At 43.8% G+C, this 20833-nt stretch overlaps 1 protein-coding gene across 1 annotated transcript in view; it reads left to right on the plus strand.

Annotated features, from left to right (window-relative positions):
• sdk1b (sidekick cell adhesion molecule 1b) overlaps positions 1 to 20833 on the plus strand; it is a 233948-nt gene that overhangs the window by 56485 nt on the left and 156630 nt on the right. Inside the window, exon 2 of the mRNA XM_019862382.1 lies at positions 20024 to 20180. Within this exon, the coding sequence (XP_019717941.1) occupies positions 20024 to 20180 (157 nt within the window). The remainder of the gene's footprint in view (positions 1 to 20023; positions 20181 to 20833) is intronic.

Here is a 20833-nt window from a genome sequence, read left to right on the forward strand (position 1 = left end):
TTTAATCTTTCAGCTGGACCTTTTGGTGAGAGGCCTCAACTGCAAAAATGTGAACGTTATTGCCCGTCTCCGCTTGCTTCTCCCGCGGGATGGCCGGTGGTTATTACTGCTCCGGTCATGGCCCCGTTGGTGGTATTCGTACACCGCACGTGGCTGTAACATCGCGATCTGATTCTTTCTCTCATGTAGACTTAATTAAAAAAAAAAAAAAGCTTGCATTTCGCCACCTGAGGAGCAAACCTGAAGGGAGAAGCTCCCAGAAAATAAACAAGAACTGAAAGAGGCCGCAGTAAAGGCCTGGAAGAGTGTTTCGAATGAAGAATGCAACAGTCTGGTGAAGTCAACAGATTGCAGGCTTGATGCACTCATTGCAAGTCAGGATTATTTCAGCAAATATGAAATGTCACAATCGTTTTAAGCAACATATATTTGCACACAAACAGTGCATCGAAACATACACGGCAGACAGATAATATTGCAGTAGTCACAGGCATATATTCTTTATCCTCGAGGAAAAATGATTAATATTGCATCACATAGCCTCCCTCAGACAGCATTAAAATTCCCGATACACAGTGCTGGGGTCGAAACAGGAGTTCAGAACATTCACAGAGTTCATCTCCTAACAAAGAACAATTTGCCTATTCATTTGTCAATCATTTTGCGAATCAGACCAAGAAAACGAAGCCACATGGCCATATCTACTTATGTTTTTATGACGGCGTAAAATAAAATCAAGTCGTTGTGCTTCCTTCCTGTCAAACGCAGTATTTTTGGTCGATTGTTTTCTCCTTTCTCAAGAAGCCCCCTCCACAAGTTTTAGTGCGATCGTTGACATGCTTTACGCTCCTGCCGCCTCATCGAGATGACAACTCACCGCGATGCATAAATCAGAGCACTATTAGTTGTTACTTAGTCGTAAAATAATAATTCTCTGCTTTTTGTATCCAAAGTCTCGGTTGTGATAAATTGGTACGCTTCTACCTCTGACAGCAAGTTGGGGGGGGGAGTATTTTATGTTTCCATATCTCAAAATTGTTCTCCGCATTGATATACGGCATCCGTCAACTCTTCCGAGGGGGGGAAAACACACAAATATTTTGCTCAAGTTCTGTGAAGCGTTTGATTCCATTGGCATACGAGGTCACGTTTATGAAGTTGGTGGGCGGTTTTTGCATGTTTACTTTTGGCTTGAAGTCTTGCGCAGAAGTAAGGAAAGCCTCTCGTGCCAACTGTTACCCTCCGCTGTGCGCAAACTGCTGCCGCGCCGGAGCCTGGAAGAGAGACCGCAGAGTGGGCAGGACGAGCTGCCAGCACCCCCGCCGACGAGCTTGATTAATTAGACCTCCACTCTGTCCGTGTGATATTTTGGAGTCGGTGTACAAACATGCCACCGGTTAGGAGCGCAGTTGGAGCGGTGTTTATGCGGATTAGTGTACCTGTTGGCTTTGTTTTCTCTCCCTCTCCTCTGAATAAACATCCACTGTTTGTACTTATCTCACCTCCATATCCATGACTATAACAACGGCGCCGCTTTTGTTTCATATCCTGCTGCGTTGTTGTTTGCAGCCGGCTTGCATATTTAGAAAATAAAATATATTCAAGACTGAAAGAAATTTCACATCCTTACTTTTCCCTTCTTGTTTGGTGTTACAACGGAAGGGCCTAAAAACTGATTTGCCGTTGAGTGGGTTGTTGGAATTGAAGGCGCCGTTAAGAATTTGAATCAAGTATTCATTGTCGGGCTGTCACTGTTGAATGTTTTTAGGAATAATGTTTTATTCTTCTTATTATTCCATTGGTTACTCAAATGCGTCTTACAAAACCTTTTTTTTTCTGGATTGTTCTTTTATTTATTTTCTTTTATTTTTTTACGCATGGACTGGTGATTCAGTGGTTAGCGCGTCGACCTCACCGTGCAGAGGTCATGGGTTCGATCCCGGCTCCGGCCTTCCACTGTGGAGTTTGCATGTGCTCCCCGGGCCTGCGTGGGTTTTCTCCGGGTACTCCGGTTTCCTCCCACATTCCAAAAACATGCATGGCAGGCTGATTGAACACTCAAAATTATCCTTAGGTGTGAGTGTGAGCACGGATAGTTGTTCTTTTATGTGTGCAACCGGTTCAGGGTGTCCGAAGACAGCTGGGATAGGCGGCGGCACCCCCCCCGCGACCCTTGTGAGGATAAAGCCAATTGGAAAATGGATGGATGGATGGATTTTTTTTCACACCAATGATTATTGTTCCTTTGGTATCAGGATCTCAGTTTGCTTTGTTACCTGTTTATGGGTTGGATGAGTAAAAAAAATGATCGATTTCATTTTCTATCATTCACACTTAATTTGGAGTCTTCTGGAAACTTGACATGCAGCTTTTGGGAACGTGGGAGGAAGCAGGTGTCCCCGGAGAAAAATCAGGCGAGCGCGGTAAGAACGTGTGAATGCCACACAGGAAGGCAAGCGCAACGCTTAAAAATTGTGAGGCAGATTTGCTAACAACAGGGTCATCCTGCTGCCCTAAAAATTTGTCGCGAATGAAAATGCGTCACAACCAACCAAGGGTGAGGTTTTTGCTGTTGACTAGTTCAATTTGATGTGAAGTCTTTGCCTCCTTCCAATTAGAGCGATCAGACAACATCATTGGTTCATTGCCACTTGGACTTGATTGACATCAAATTCCATTCTTTTCAAAACAAGGCCTTGCACAGTTTGCTTGGAACCATGGCGACCGATTTGGCCCACATGCTCTGACTGCGGTCACACCTGACCAAACAAACCGCACCACCAACCCGCCAAAACAAACTTCAATTCCCGACGAAAGAGTGCTTGTGTGAAAGTGCCCTGAGAGCTGATAGAGAAGTTTAAAAAAAAAAAAAAAAAGGACGAATGAAGGTGAAGAGTTTTAAGTGTTTACAACGGGTTTCATATTTTTCTAGGAGAAAGGGAAGGACATTTTGGCCACTCCTCCACATTTCTCCTTTTATTCGAGGAGATCTGCCAAATTCGCTATCGTCGCATCGTCGCACACCACCCGCGAAAGCATGCGCGTGCTGCTCTGCATCTGCTGAAGAAAAGAAAGACACTCCTGTTCATTTATCAAGTTTGTTTATCATGCAAACTGATAAGCCTTTCAGACAGACTGGCAGATGGGCTGCATGTGAAATTACTTTTTCCTTCTTTTTCCAATAACTTCAAATGATATCTTCCATTTCTCTTCTCTTCACACATTGCACCGCTCTCTCTCTCTCTCTCTCTCTCTCTCTCTCTTTCTATAGCTCTCACGCTCATCGCCTGGACAGTCCTCTCTCTCTCTCTCTCTCTCTCTCTCTCACACACACATACACACATGATTGCTCCCCCTCCCACACTTCTGTTGCATTACTTTCTCACCCTTTATGCTCCATCCATCTTCGCCGGCAGCCAATACAGGAACTGTTGGTGGAGGGCCATTTTTCTGTAAATCTGAGCATTGTCGCGTCTCTCCTGTTAGCTATTCATGAGCCCCCTTCGCTCGGGTCTGCATACCTGACTGAATGGGAATATAACGAGAGTGTCGCATCTAATGTGGGCGGGTGATGCATCCAGGAGGGGGACATTGGGAGATTACCTATTTATCATAATCAGGCTTACTGAAAGAACTTTTGACCGGCGCCATTTTTTTTAAACAGCAGAAAAAATATTGTATATTTTGCTATATCCGACAGAAAATGAAAAATTAAAAAATTACATTCGTTATATCCGACAAGGTGTGGTTCTGCAGATGCTGTGGTAGCAAATTATAATATTTTTGCAACTATGGGTCAACTGCTCACTTCTCTTTTCGGTTTTGGGAGACCTACTGTTTTGGGAGACCGATTTTTCAACAAGTCCTAAATGGGTTGGCAGCGTTTGAAAATTTCTCTGACATTGCTTAGGTCCATCAAGTAAAAACCATGCCACAGTTTGGCTGAAGATCAACGGGCAGGTAAATAAGTTTGGCAGTGTCCAAATTTACAGGCTGCTTCCTCCTCGGGCCGCATTTTTCGGCCGCATGGCATCACTTTCGGCGCAAGTCGACCGCACGTGGTTTCCAAATTCTTTCAAGACAATTCCGTATAAATTGTGGTGAATATTGAATGTCACGTGTGGCCGAGTCGCGGCGGAAGTGACATCACGTGGTCGGAAAATGCCGCCTTTGGATGACCCAGCCTATGAACTTGACCACAGCACCCGTTGACCTGAATAAAGGAACCAAACTGTGGCAGGGTTTTTACTTTCTGGACCTGGATTTGCCACCAAGCAAAGTGGAGCCCATTCAGAGCTAAGGCACAGCAACAGAATAAGCTAACATTATCATTGAATCTCTTTGGATGTCTTTCAATGACAAATTTGACGGACCACTGAGCAACTGGCAGTGCTTTACCTCACCCCTGCCAGCGGAACAGTTGGTCGTCGTCGTTGGGCCGCTTCCTGATTCATATACCCCGCATAATGTTTCATCAAATCTGGACTGCACGGGATCATCTGACTCGGTTTTCCACGACCAAATAATATAGTCAGAGTTGCGGGAAAGACTCTGATCTCGTTAATGCGGCCAGTGAATGCATCAGTTGGAACACAAATGCTTCTCAGCAAACGGTGGACGGCCATGGTTAGCAGAAAATTGCTCATACAGAGGAAACTAAGGGTGGCAAGAAAACAGGCAGCAACGCAGAAACTGTGTGGGGGGGGTTGGGGGGGGGGTGGGAATACTCAGCGTCCAGAGAGGAGGTACTGCCACATAACAAGATTATGTTTGTGTTTATTGTTTTTTTTTTTTCCCCTTTCTGGTCACTTATCCTCAAACATTGATCAAACATTGAGCGTTTGAGGTCTGCTCAGCTCACTTTGAATGCCACCTCTGACCGGATGCTAGAAATAGTAACTCGTACCTGAAAAACGTCAATGGCAAAAACAAACAGCAAAGTAAGTAAGCTACTGCACTGATAGCTGCGGAAGTTCGTCCTGATTCATAGCAGAAATGCTACGAATGGCCGGATGGGCTGTAACACTGATGCGAAAATACAAGCATCATACAAATACAAAGTTGTCTCGGTTTGTCGTGATCCGACCAACCAACTTCCGGACATACCTTGTAATCAAAGTGACTAATGCATTCGTCAGTCTGTGCTCTCAATATGTTATCTTTATATTCACAGCCAGTCATGTGTTTGATACTGCACACACACATTCCTACTCGCACACATCTCACCGCATTGATTTTCAAATTGCGAGAAGTGAGGAGATAAATTTCTGAACTTTGAATTCTATGCCGTCTTTGAAGTTTTCCTGGTTCTTTCTCTTTTAACCTGTCCTGTTCCTCAACCGTTAACATATGTTTCGGACAGTGTGAGAGAGAAAGATCTGCTATCTCATCTGTCTTCTGCAGGGGCAATTCTTATGGGTTCCGAACGGGTTTTCTTCTTGAACTCAGTCCAACAGTCAGGCCAAGTAAGTTCTAGAATCCTCGGTGCTATTACTTATTTTACCGAAGATCAGTAGAGACAAGACTGAAGAAGGGGAGCAGTCCGACTGTGAAAGCATTTCCCTTCACATGATAACAGTAACGAAAATAACGAAAAGTAAATGTCACCCGTCTTGCCCACCATCCCGCGTGTTAAACTGGGACAGTCAACTGCTCTTAATGACTTCGCGGTGTCTGCGAGAGTGCACCTGCAAACAAACACAACTCCAGTTTGTCTCCAAGCCTAGCGGTGACAGAAAGATGATTAAAGATATTCCGAGCAGCTATCTCTTAAAAAAACTGTCCCTCACAAGTGCCATTTGCATGCAAAAAAAAAATCCACCTAAAAATAGAAATTCCTACCAAACAGCTCTCGGTGAAAAAAAATTGAAATAAATAAAATAAAATCAAAACAAGATCTATTTGCCAATAATGAGAGTGTAGCCGTTTCTCGGATGCGTGTTCCTCGTCATTAGCTAGTTGTTGGCCGTTTCCTGGAAACATCTGTGCTGGAGTAGTGGTTGACCTTCTATCTATCCTAAGTCGATGTCTTTTGTGTGCAAATGCTAATGAGAACACCCCCAAGACAATGTCGTTCTTTCTTTCCGAAGGACATCTTTGTTCCGCTTTAGTGAATGACTTCAATAGAGAAAACTGTACGTTTACCGAAAAGGAGTGCGCCTGTATCCCAGAGGAGGCCGTCACGGAGGTAATTGGGGGCGGGTGACAGAGTGCAACAAGACATCAGCCAGTGGCAGATGTTTGCACTCGTTGGAAAGGAGGGAAGTAAACATGCACATTTTTTGCCGTCTTACCTGAATGCACACGGCGCACGTATTCACACATACAGTAAGTGGAGCATGCTTCAATGGACATAGAATGAAGTACTGGGATATAATCCCAAATGTAACTGCATTGATTAAATTTACAGACGATGTTTTCAGGAACATTTTAACTTTCGTTCAAGTGTCACAAGAAGTTGAAGTTATTTGTACAATGGAACTGTTCCAAACAAACCGAATAATGTTTCGCATCCCAGAAATGCAGACAGAGAGAAAATGTGATAACATAAATGTTTATGATCACAAACGAAACTGACAAAGTCCAAAACAGCAAACGGCGGTCACCAGGATCCAGGGGAAAAAAAAAAAACGGTAATGGAACACCGAGAACACAAACGAAATGACAAAGAGTCCAATTCACACGACAAACAAAAGCAAGACCAAATGACGAAACAACTAAGGGAACAAGAGCAACTACAATGAGATCGAGAGGTCTCGAAAAACAACACTTGAGCAAGAGCAGCAACAAGGTCAATAATCCGACAAGAGAGATCGGATCTTGGCAGTCTTTCAGTACATGGTTTAATGATGATGATCAAATTGGCGGCAGGGGTGCACGCTGGAAGAGTATCCTTCCACTGCCACCCGCCGGAGAAACACAAGAACAGGATCATGACAGGAACAAGGCATGGGTTACCAGTTCCAAAGTATAACAGGTTAAAAAGTCAGCTTTTCAAAAATACTGAAACTGTTTTTTTTTTTTTTTTTTTTTAGTCATCAGTGCTGGCAAAGTGACACGAGCTGTCAGTCAATCATGTAGCCAGATGGCTTTTGCCATTGTCGAAAAAGTCCACTGTTTTAGTGGAAGAAGCCGTTCGTAGAAGTGAAGCTGAAAACTCTTCCGTTTCTCTCGCCCACGTACAGAAGCTAACAGGTAGATAGCACTGCCCCATGACGTAACTTCCACACTCTGTTTTGAAAAGAGAAGAGAGCGAGTGGGCCAGTTCAAGAAAAAAGAAGGGGAAAAAAAAAATCAATGTGATCCTGCGCTAGAGATGGAACCGAGATGAACACAAGGCAAGAGTAATGGAGACCGATGAGGAGCGATACGATAAAAGTCTGAAAATAGACGTCAAATAATGGCGACTGTGGACCAGCATTCAAAATGGATGACAACGATGCACGCTGGAGACTCACTATTGGATTTTGTCGGCACCTGAGCCGAAATCACTCATCACTGTTAGCATGTATCGTTGGATACGGTCTATGAGTGAATAATGGTGTGATGTCAAAGTGTCAGGACCAGTAACAGGAGATGCTTGAAATGTTTGAAAACGCTTGAGTTTTAACGATTGAGTTTGGATGAGTGGAACAATAACACCCAGACCAAAAAAGAAAATAGAAATCTCACATAGATGGATGGTTTGCTTGTTAGTTGGAGTGTGTGCGTAAAACATAAAATCTCCTTACACCTCATTTATCGACGACAGCCGTGCCATCAGGAGGCCACAGAACGTTATCAGTGCCAGCACTCATCCACAACACATGCTTTTCATACTTTTGCCACCTGGCAGACACTACTGGAGTGTCACAGCTAAAACAAAAAAAAAAAAAAACCAACCAAAAAAAAAAAAACAGCTTCTACCTACACACCATCACTCTCCTGGCATGACAATCTGTCAACCACACTGCAATAATTTTTTTCTTTTTTTTTTTGATAATCCGATGTGCCTTATATGCGGATCAATATTTGATTTCTTGGACGTAGTATTTCAAATGTTCTGAGAAGCACTTTGTTCTAGCTGCAGTGGTTGTGAAAGCTCTATATAAATCAAGCTGTATTGTATTGTATTCTTTTAGCGTAGCTCCATCTAGTGGATGCATAATGCAACCGCAGCCACAATTGTAGCTTCTATTCTAAGCACCTTATAATGCGGTGCGCCCTACACATGAAAAGGGTTTTAAAATAGGTCATTCAGTGAAGGTGCACCTTATACTCCGAAGCGCCTTATAGTGCAGAAAATACGGTACATTATTTTTTTTCTTTTGTACTAGCTAGACTGCCAAACCCAAACCCAGTCGTTTTCATTTTTTATAATCATTTAAAACCTGTTCTTAAATACATGACCTACCCCTCTTTCAATAGTCATCGTCCATTATTTAAAATTGCTTTTTTTTTTTTTTTTTTTTTTTATAGTCTTTGTGGAAGTGGAGGGATACAAGCAAAGTAAGGATTTCATTGCTTAGTTTTACCATTGTGTTTTTACTGTGCATATGACAAATAAATGTCTTGAATCATGAATTCCTCGATTACAAACCCTTTCGCGCAGAGCCATGTCTCAGATTATTGCCGGGCGTTTTAGTCTAGTAGTTTCCCAGGTACGTTAAACCCATACATTTTCTTGCAATTATCAAAAGCCCGCAGGCAATGCCAGCCATGCCTCTTCTCATTTCGTTGAGATTTACTGTCATAGCAGGAAGCTATTTGGCAGGAATATTTTTGGCTTTCTGTGCAGAACACCCACGCGGGTGAGATGCGCTGTGATTATGACCTTTCTCAACCAGTCACATATGCCGAATATCAGCGCCAATCAACTGTCTATCCTTTCAGCGTCCATCATGTCCAATATCCATTTTCATCCACAACCGTTGTGTGCGAATCGACTCAAAGTCACAAACTTGAACACGTTAAGGACTCCAACGATATTCCTCCGTCCAGCCATGATCATTTTCCAAGCTCATCGGTCCCTTTCTCTCCCTCCGCACTACTTCTTGTTTGTTCGGATGACCTCCCCTCCACCCAAGCACTTTACTGCCGTCTGCTCTGCTGGGCTGTAACGGCGATACCCCTCGGCGCCGCGCTCGCGATCTCCACCTTCAATAATGAATGAGAGGATACAATTCGTCAATCACTTCAGAAGCAGGCAGGCAACAATGTCCAAGGTCAGGCCGGTGGCAGCTGTCAGAGGGCCGATATGATTGGTGCTGCGAGTGAGCGAGCGAGAGAGAGAAAAAGAAGCACGGATGGTGTACTTAACGTGAAAAAAAAAAGCAGAGAAAATAGAACAAAACTCAGGCTGGGGGTGAGCTGGCTTGAAATAATCCTCCAAAGAGGTGAGACAAGATAAGGATAATTAAACAATAGCACGATTACAATCACTTGCCAGAGACTGGAACAGGAAACAAAAAAAAAAAAGCAAGGGGAGAGAGAAGCAAGGTTGTAAAATACCCGTAGCTCAGCCATACGCCGCCCACCGCGACGGACCTCAAGGTCGGACTTCGCTTTCACCTCTACGCCGCGCAGGCTTCATCTGTGTGTGGCCGTTAAATGGCGTACAGCTCGGAGACACTTTTTTTGTAGTGTCTCTTGTCTGAGTCAAGTCGTATCTCAGAATCGAGGTCTGGATCCGGGTCAAGTGTGTGTGTGGAGAGCCCTAAGGTGAAGATGTAAAAATTGTGGGATGATCATGTCCGACAAGGACCGACCCAGGAGTGAGCTGCTATTGACCCCATCCACCTGACACACAATAATTAATTCTCAGTTTCACTCACTCTGCTTCATCTTTCCCAATGTGCAGGTACACCGAGTCCCCCAAACACTTTACATGTCCTCAATAAAAGGTGTTCTGTTGGGAACGAGAGTGTGTGTGTGTGTGTGTGTGTGTGTGTGTGTGTGTGTGTGTGTGTGTGCATGCGTGTGTGTGTCACTCCAAAGTGTGGAACTCTTTTCACAGTCACTTGTGTCCACAACTTTCCTCAGTGGAGATTTTGGTCGCAGTGGGAGCTATTTATTTCACTCCCTTCCAAAAGAACAGACGCCAGACTAAGCGACGAGGCGTTGGAAACTCTCGCTTACTTTTGTTTTCCCATTCGTTAGGATCCCTCACACCCCTGCCACAGCATTCGGTACTTATGCACAGACAAATGAGATTTAATACTGAAGATACAAGTAAATAAAACTGAATTTGTCTTTGCAAATATGAAAAATGCTCCGTCGATTTAGACCAGGGGTCAGCAACGTTTTACACTCGAACCGGTTTCCACAGGAGAGAGCCGCAAACACTTTTGACATCTGAAGCGACGATGTTAGCCTCTGTGCACCGCGTCTGCATATCAGGGCTGGAGGAAGTCACCTTCATCTTTATGCAGGAATGTAAGCAGACGTCTCGGGGGCGTGAGCGGTGTTTGTTTCTAACGTTGTTCATGGTGGAGAATAGCTGCTCGCATGCATCCGTGGATCCGAAGATTGACAGGACTCCAAATGGATATTCTGTATGGCAATTTGCCGGACTGTCGAAGAGCGTGGCGCATATTTTGAGTGACGAAGAATGGCATATGAATCATTTCATTTTATTTCAAGATCAGAATAACCTTATAGTTAAAACCCTTGTGCTGCAATTTCTACGATGTTTGTAACACATGGATTACCCCATATGTTACAATTTCTACAATTTTTGTAGATTTTTGCGTATTGTCGTCTTTAAATCAAAGACACAGCATAAAAAGTGTGTGATATGACATATTCCAATTCATGTTTTATTTATATAGATTTATATTTATGTTTTGGTCATAGCACAATACCACTTTCATTGTCCATAGAGGGCAAAAATACAAAGAAAAAAATAAGAACTATATATGTATGTATAGCACTGATGCCACTGAACATGTCCAGTGGTTGAAAGTGAAATAAATATTCAGGAATAATACTTTTACAATTTTTGTAAAATTGTATGTTGCGTTGTATAAACTTATTTAGATCGACTGCAGCACATGGATAAACAAACGAAGAAAAACAAATCAGATACAGCCGCACTTCACCAAGTAATTTTATTCCATGCTCCAATGACACAATTTTTGTCCACATCTTCTCCATGAAAAGAAAGCGTCAGGACCCCGGCCGGCCCCCCCGACTGTCCGTTCATGTCTGATGTGGGCTCGTCAGGCGATCAGAGCCGACAGTATCATGTAGCATTTGTGTGTCCTCTAGCAGATGTGCCCTGCAGGGTGGCCCATCTCTTAGAAATGTCAGTGATCACAAGTCTCTTCCATCTGATTGCCCAGTGCGCTCTCTCTCTCTCTCTCTCTCTCTCTCTCATGCAAACACACACATGCACTGTTAAAGGCTTTAGTAAATGCCATAGAAAGCAATAAAGTGACATTTTCGAGTGACTCATAATTAATGTATATTAATAATGGCGCATTGCTAGACATAAATAAACACGTGCTTGCATTGGTCATGCCTCAAGCACAGGTTTGTCGAAATCGCTCATTTTCTTCGACCCCATTCCTATCCCCCGTTTAAATGCAATGGTGAGTTGAGATACGACTGAACCCATTTCGGAGCGTTTCAAAATACATATTTTCATCATTATTGTTATTTTAATTTTCTGCTTGCGAGAGCAAATTCGAGATACGAGAGCTGCGTGATAGTAATTCACTCAGTTCAACGGATTTCCGCAATAAGCAGCAATTTGACAAGAATGAAAGTATTCGTCAAAAAACAGGTTTCCAGCTCAGTTGAAGTTTACAGTCAAAACGCAAAGCCAAGAGAATTACATTTGTATATTTGAAACAACCAACTTACATTGCCTTAACAATGGCTCGCTGGCCTAATGCTAACATATCACGGAAAATCCCTTTGACATGCTAACGGTTAGCATTGACGGCTTGAGAAGCAACGGACATTTGAACACAAATAGTGGAGCAGCACGTATGCAGATAATATAATAATACTCAGAGGCATATATTGTTTATCCTCCACGTAAAATGAACAATGTTATATTACTGAATCACTTCCAGTCATCGTAAAAGAAGTGCATTCTTCTTCTTTATCTGTACATGACTGGACTGTACTGCCTCCCAGTGGATGGCAACACCTAAACTTGAAAAAGAAGGAATCTGACGTCATGTCATGTTGCTCTGCTACGTCGTCAATGAATCAACCTGAATGAATAAACGAAATATAAGACTGACTATTGTGATTACTGCAGCGATCAAACTTGAATGTCAACAAGTCCAGACCCCAACCGCCGCCCATTCTCAAACTCTTTGCGATCATCAGCTCAGCAGGTTTCCAACTGCTGAGCTGGGCACAATGAAGCAAGATGCTAATGCTAATGTGTTTCTTTTCCCAGTAACTGAATGTGTGAAATGCTAACATTTGTCACTTTTTTGGGGGGGTGGGGTGGGGGGGGACGAACCCGTGGAGCACCGTCATTTTTATTGTAGAGAAACACTTGGGGGGGAAAATATTTCACTCTCTTACCAGAACAAGGTCCCAACCGCCGCCCATTCTCAAACTCTTTGCGATCATCAGCTCAGCAGGTTTCCAACTGCTGAGCTGGGCACAATGAAGCAAGATGCTAATGCTAATGTGTTTCTTTTCCCAGTAACTGAATGTGTGAAATGCTAACATTTGTCACTTTTTTGGGGGGGTGGGGTGGGGGGGGACGAACCGTCATTTTTATTGTAGAGAAACACTTGGGGGAAAATATTTCACTCTCTTACCAGAACAAGGTTGATCGATCGGCTTTTAGATGCACTTTTTCAAGAATATCAAGCGCTAATTATCACTCACCGATCGATCGGAGCATCCCTCACCAAAATTCAGTCTCATTAAAACAAAGTCAACACGGCAGAGATCATCACATTCATGGAATTTAGACTGAATGGAATGCGGCGAATGATTTGTGATACGAATGTTTTGGGTTGTGAGCAACAGTCAAGGGAACCACTGGAGTAGTCAAAGTCGTGACTATTCCATCCAACGGCAGGGTGGCCGTCCGTGTGTGCATGCACCCGCTTGCGTTTTTTTTTTTTTTTTTTTCTCTGGTTGGCCGTCATCAGTAGCTTGTGGTCTGTTCTGACATCTGTCGATCAGCGAGTCGGGATCAGTCAGTCACCTGTCGGCTCTGATCTGATAGCTATCAGTCAAAGCTTATGGAGAGCGTTGATACGAGCCGGCGCCGATGGATCTCTAGGTGGGGGGTGGGTGGAGGAAAGGATGTTTAATCTCCACTGTCGTCTTTTCAAACAGCCGTTGCTATTGTTAGTAATTTAATGATAATAATAGCAATAAAGTGCTGGCACTACCTGCAGCCTCCTGTTTCGGAATTGTTGGAAAAGATAAGAGGATGTGTCTTTATAACCGTGAGCCAAGGAAACATTTTGTTCCTGCGCGTGCGTGCTTATCTGTTGTTTTGCCGTGCAGCAGTAGAGCTTCTCATCCGAGAGCCCGTGGCATCGCTTCCCCTTCAAATTCAGCCGAGTCCTTTACGAGTCAGCAGGGCGCCACGGGTCTTCCAGTCGTAGGGGCACTTTAACTTAATCATGAGCTCCGGCAGGAGGTCTTTCCTGATCGAGCGTCTCATGTTGACATTCTTAAACGGTGTGGGTGAAAGACCTGCATCGTAAGTGAATTTACATATCACAGGGCTCTAATTACACTTGTTGATTGATACTTATATATGTTTAGCGCTTTGCTTTTGATTAAGTGTGTCTGATTAGAACACGGGCATGATTGAACCAGTTGTTGTGCAGGGGAAGCGCGATTCGTTCCAAAAAGTTGCCTGACCTTGTTTGCCACGCGGGGCGCCAGCGCGCTAACTTTGTGATATACTTCTCACGCAGGAACATGCAAATGCATGCAAATGAGTCAATGGTTATGACACTTAAATAATCAAGATGAACACATTTATCTTCAAAAATAAATCACTTTGTGGCCTTTCGGACAGGATTACTAAGTGCTTGTGTTATCGGAGCTTCGCAATGGCCATTAAGAAGTCACTTTGCTTCACTGCCGTTAAAATGAACACTTGTGACCGTTTATTGACACCATATAGGTGTTATTTTGTACAGGTAGGGCGTAACATAATTGCGGGGGTGTTGTTATTAGTCGTGGATTAAATTATCGCTACTTCTGCTGACACCCTCGATCGGCCACTGCCCATCGAGAGAAGCCCCGCCTCCCCTGCAGGCCAGCCCACCTTTGGGAGGAGGTGTCTTTTAGAGGGCGGGATTTCACACGATCGGTAATTTGGAGCAGATCATAGATCAGCGAGTTGAAAAAAAAAAAACCCAAAACGATCACCATCCTTAAATAGATTATAAACTGTTGAAAGCCGAGTCGTCTCCACAAAAAAAAAAAAAAAAAAAAATCAACTCTATGCTCCCAGACCTCAGATTATTCATGATAGCAGCACAGAACGTGTCTGCGGGGAACGAGATGTTTGCTGTAATGTGTTATTTTTTTTCCGACTGATGCCATTGATTGATCTGCAAATTATGACCAGACAACCATGAACAGCCCCGGTTAAAATCTTAGCTTGTAATGTTCGTCTAACTACGACCTCATCCATCATCGTCAGCCCCGTCACCTTGCATTGTCTCTTTAATTGCCCCCCCCTCCCCCTATTTCTTTCAGCGTGCTATTAACATGCAAAAATCTCAACTCATCCCATCGCCAACCACTGCGTCGCCCTAATTGCGTGTTGTAAATGCCTGTTAAAACAAGCGCGGGCGGATTTATTAGATCAAAATGAACCAGAACTCATTTGCAACCAATAATCAAAAAGTCTGCAGTGGGGAAGAAAAAAAATGCTTAGCCACCCAAATTGCTACTGCTTATTAAAAGGAAAATGACACGTCATAAAATGGACTGATTTAGGTATTTTCTCCCTTTCATCCCCGTGCTGCAAAAACGTGTGTGTGTGTGTGTGTGTGTGTGTGTGTGTGTGTGCAGCGAGACAGCGAATCAGTATTCATCACGGACGACAGTCAATTCTGTCAGCACAGTCTCACGCCAGCAGTGGGGCTCTATGAAGATGAAGTGTTTTTTTTTTTTTTTGTTTCCTAGGGTGACTGCCCCCGATGGTGACCTCTCCCACTCATATTCATTAACACCACACGGTTTTCCACTGTGGAGAAAATGATTTTCCTTTGGTCGGACCCGTAAAATTGGTGGAATCCTGACACGCGTTTCATGCCTCCGAGTCGTGGTGTGACTCAATTAGCCTTTGCCTGTTAATACCTCTCATTTAAGACGGAAGGGGTGGGATTCCATTGGATTGCCGGACAGAGGACTACGACTTCATTATGTTTGCAATTATCGATGCATACTGATAAATTGTGACTGACTTAAACGTGTGTTGATTGAGCTAGGTGGTTTGTTTTTGGCTGCGCTCCAAAGACATTAGCAATTGTGAGATGTTTCAGTCACCCTCATTTTTACTGAGCCCAAGTTAATGCGGTACAGGGTAAATGGGCCGTCACGTATATGCCGCATTTCTACCTCGGGTACTCGAAGCGCTTTGCACTGTTACCTCATTCACCGACTGATGACGCAGTCATCAGGAGCAATTGGGGGAGGGGGTTCGGTATCTTGTTCGAGTAGACTTGGGGTGAAAGTTGGCACGTTGCTTCCCCTACGCATATGATCCTGCTCTCAGTCATGTTTTGCAGTACCGTCAACACATACAGTTTGTTCTACAGCCCTTTTGCTCACCTGCGCAATGTCAAATGGATTCATTCTCCTGGCCCGATAAGACAGAAACTTTGTTGGCAGCGTCAGTGGAAATCAAGATTGATTTCAGAACGCGAAAGGCGGAAATTTCAGTCAGGCGGACGTTAGCCACGTTGGTTGCATGATGCATTTGTAATAGAGTACGACAATAAGACTATGGGCTCAATTTTTGTGCCCAGTGTAAGTCCGGTGCGCAGTGCGGTGTAAATCTACGCAGGGGCTGGCTAGACCAAGTTCTGGTATTTTTGCAGACCTGCATTGCATTCTTTAAAAAAAACAAAACTAATTGGGCTGTTGTGGACATGAACACAGACAACCTGCAAGATTCACGCAAATAGCTACTCTCAGAGCTCCATCCGTGAATGACATAAAGTTGGATAGGGAGAGCACAGTTGTGTGAAGTGGGTGCTTGAAAACCGCCTTCCACCCAAATCGTACATGCTTGTGGTGCACTTTCAATCAATATATTGAACAAACGGTACAAAAATGCAATCAACACAAGCATCTTCTCAGACGACCGGCCGATTGCATCCGCTTACGCCGTCACTCAGAGTGCCGAACTAAAACAGTGATAAACTTGCGTTGCATCACATTTTGGTGCAGTTGGCGTGATAAGGCAACGCGAGCGATTGTGATTTTTGGACAAGTTGCTTCAGGCATGATGGCGGAGAGAGGTTTGTTGACAGCGGGCGACAAAGACAGCAAAACATCCCGTGAGCTGACCTTGCTCCTCTCAGATGCTCGCTAACGTCCGCCGTCTCCATCTGTCATTGCTAATGGACTTGGCTTTCAAGCATAAGGCAGGATTAAAGGGCCACGAGGAGCGGAGCAAGCTATGAAGAAAGTGCAGATAAGTGAACTAGCCGGGGCGCTTCAAAAACATCCACATGGTTCTATTTTTACATTGTGCAACCGTGCCTGCCTTTCTTAGTCGAGTCATGGGGTATGATCAAGCGTTAAGGTTGCATCTCTGCCTCACGCGTGCACGCACGCACGCACGCCCGCACGTACGTACGTACGTGCACATACGAGGATGAGTCATGTCGCTGTTCAAGAGAATGGCAAAGGCAGTGCTCTTAGCCATCCTGTGAGGAATTTTCCAAATAAATTCTTATGGCCGTGTTAACACTTACTCACTGTTGCCTTGCCCTTCTCAACACTCGCTCACACACACACACACACACACACACACACACACACACACACACACACACGGGCTCACATATACAGTAAATCAAGCGTAGATGGAACATTTCCCTCGTGTGCACGGCGAAGGCAGCTATCAATCCAAAGTGGAGGGGGCAACTACAGATGGAGAGAAGGCAGGAAAATGTGGCCCTGGGATCTCCGCAGGGAACAAGGAGTGTGGAAGCGAATACAGTGGACACCGAATGAGAGGGCTGCTTAGAATGAAGAAGGAGACTTGAGGGTGAAACACTTTGGACCTGAAAAGTCCCTCCTTGTTAAACAACTTACTGGCTGAATAAAGCTCACCATCAACTCTTGGTGGGAATGGAAAAATAAGACAAGGTTATTGCAATTCTCTTGACAACATTGACAAAAGTGATATCATCTGAAAATGTCAAGAAAAACAAAAAACAAAGAAGCATTTTTCTGGAGCAAAAATTTGCTAGGGGCAGCCCGATGGTTGTCTGGTTACCGCGTCGGCCTCACAGTTCAGAGGTGCAGGGTTCGATTCCGGCTCCGGACTTCCTGTGTGGAGTTTGCATGTACTCCTGTGGCTGCGTGGGTTTTCTGCGGGTACTCAGGTTTCCTCCCACATTCCAAAAACATGCGTGACAGGCTGATTGAACACTAAATGGTCCCTAGATGTGAGTGTGAGCACGGATGGTTGTTTGTTTATGTGTGCCTTGCGATTGGCTGGCGAGCGGTTCAGGGTGTCCCCCGCCTACTCCCCGAAGATGACTGTGATAGGCTCCGGCACGCCCCGCGACCCCGTGAGGAGAAGCGGATCAGAAAATAAATGGATGGATGAAAAATTTGCAGGTCCTCGGGTGTGGAATAATTGACAAAGTTCTTCCAGCATCAACGATTTTCTAAATCCACGAGAAAAGCTCGGCACATGATTGGTTTACATCCATGCGGAGGACAAGAAGTTGCAGTCAACAAACATGAGTTTATTTCCACAATATGATGTCAGTTTGGACAATTGCCTTTTCATTTCAGGCAATCCTGACTGAATCATTTCCTGGGTAATAAGGAAGACGATTTGTCTGGCTACTTTGGGAGTGATTGTATTTACTGGAATCGCAACTGAGACTCACCGGTTTGTCATCGTGTGATTTCGCACCTGCATGTCTTGGTGACTAATGTGTACCTGACGCCTTCTTTCTTTCAGTTGTGCTTTCAACTTTGTTGAGGTCAGACTCTGTGTGATTTGACGCACAGTCCGATCTCTGCCCGTAATGCCCGCCAGGTTTATGCTATGTATTAACATGCAAAGCCCACATAGGAGGGGCGGAAGCTGAGAATTGAACCAAGAACCTCTTGAAAGTGAGGCAGATGCGTGGAATATCAAAATATATATTGGAAAACTGATTCATAAAGCAAAACAAGCATCCATGATATCTACCGTATTTCTTCCAATAGTAACCATTAATTCACTTAACTGCAGATGGGCAATGTGTCATATTGACACTTTATTCGTCAGCATGTTTTTGGTTTCGTATTTTTGTTATTATTAAGAAGGGCATATTACGTATTATTTCATTTCAGACCAACTATAAATGACTCCCAGGGAGACCATTAGCAAACGATGTTATGAGGTGATTACATGTCAGTCTACTGGAATGCGAAACGCCGTCTCCGCTTTACATAAGACGATCATTATTGCTGTGCAGGGGACTTGTTTACAACGCGCGCTCGCGTTCCAGACTAATTGATCTGAGGGAGTGCTTACTCATTTTGGTTAGCATCAGAGTTGAGATAAACTTGTCCGCTTGTGTCTATGAACTGAGATTAGAATTTCAATGACTACCCTGCGACTCATAAGGGTAGGGCCTTTATTACAAGAAAAGCAATGAAACTTCCTTGAACAATAACCTCGATGAAATAATTGAAATAATGGATAGAGTCAACAAAAAATAGGAAATATGTCTTCAGATTTGACATTGAAATTGGCATAGTTCATAATTAGCTAATTAGCTTTAACAGCTGCCATTGGGATTTTTATTTTTTTATTTTTTCATCCCAACACCCGCACTATTTGTTTCTTTGCAAACGAACACGGTGACCTTTACGTTTTTGCATTACTTTGTATTGTTCATCACCCTAAACGAGATTTCAGCAATTATCAGTTTTGCTTTTAGGAACATCATTATCAAATGCATTATGTTTGCAGATCTAAGGTTTTTCTACACTATCAGATGTTTTGTATTCAGAACTATGCTTTCATACGTGCCTTGGCATTTGCTAAATGCCACAGGTAAAATTAATACATCATACTCAGATTATGTTCAGAATATACAGCGTGTCTCAAAAGTCACAAAGCACTTTATTATTATTTATTTATTTTATGGCGTTTCCGACACCAAACTCTTCATGCAGGCATTTGCGCAAAGCCAAGGAAAGTATCTGCTGGGGCTGCAGTGGACCTCAGCATCAACAACAGCTTGATTCAGCGGATGCTTCGGCGCTCGATCAAGCTCGACGTGTACAGACTTCAGAATTTTGGAGAAATATTTTGACAACTGACAAGACAAAAGAGGAACTTTTCAGGCACGGCCCATTACAACTCGAAAAACAGACGTCATGCCAACAATCAAACAATGGTGGTGGCGGTTTAATGGGCTGGGGCTGAATTGCTTATTCAGGCCCTGGACGACTTTCTGTGATTTTGTGCAACAATGAATTCTGATGTTCACCAGAAAATCTCACGGTTAATATTTTGGGCCCTCAAGCTCAAATGCTCTTGGGTTGTGCAGCTGAACAACAACGCATAATATCACAAAACGTCCATCTTAGAATGGCTCGGGAAAATAAAAATATTGAGATGCTTTCATATACCCGAAAAGAGGCAGTTTATGCCTGCAATATGAATGAAGTTTGAAACTTTCAGGTCAGATAAATACCCGTCTGTAGACAAATAAAGGTGGAAAAAATATATATATTTTTTACATTAAAACATAAATGCAAGACGATAAAACCGATTACCAAATGTTTGCCATTGCAAGACTATGGATTGTTTTATTTGAAAACGTATGTTTCTTTTTGTATCTGTCAGAGGTGGCCCCCTACATGCGAGGAGTCAGCCGGGCAAAACAAGTGGCGCTGGAGGGAAACAGGCTGGTGCTGACCTGCTTGGCTGGAGGCAGTTGGCCACTCCAGTACCGCTGGTCACTCAACAGCAGCAACATCACCGACTGGACGCCGCAATACAGGTCAGCTGGTGCCTTTTTTAAAATTGCGTGGTTGACAGTTCCAAAAACCAAAAACATTCTTGCACACTTCTGTTCTTTGCATTGCATTTCTTGTTCTCCGTGTCAATGCATGTCCCCTGTTGGTAGAACTTCTGCCGTGAAATCCAATTTTTCAACATCATTCAAGATTGTGGCAAACTTGGGACAGGCGATCCACTTGGGTGAGGAAGCAGTTGAAGCAGCAGGAGGTGTTGTGGAACAACTTGGACCGCTCTCAGTATTCTGGCAGCTGTAGTTTGATGAGTTCAGCACTTTGGGCAGATTGGCAGGGCGCTGCATGTGTCGTCTTTGCGCCGCTGTCAATTTATAACAAGTGTGATGTGAGGACAAACACCAGAGAGGATGCAAAACCACAGGATTTTTGGAGTAGATTTTACCACCGGTGGTCAAAGCCCACAATCGGTGCTGAGTTTAGATTTGGACTTTTGAGGACTGCATAACAATTTTTCACAAAATTACATCATCGTCAATATTGCAATTAAAAAACAAAGTCCATTCAAACCATTCAGAAACACTCAGTTGAAACTGACCCCACTGAATTTTTCTTTCAGACCCCCCCCCCCCAAAAAAAAGCCTAATGCTGACAGATGTATACTCTGCCTCAAGAAAGATGC

The sequence above is a fragment of the Hippocampus comes genome, unplaced genomic scaffold, assembly GCF_001891065.2.
Source record: "Hippocampus comes isolate QL1 unplaced genomic scaffold, H_comes_QL1_v1.1 scaffold7, whole genome shotgun sequence".
NCBI lineage: Eukaryota > Metazoa > Chordata > Actinopteri > Syngnathiformes > Syngnathidae > Hippocampus > Hippocampus comes.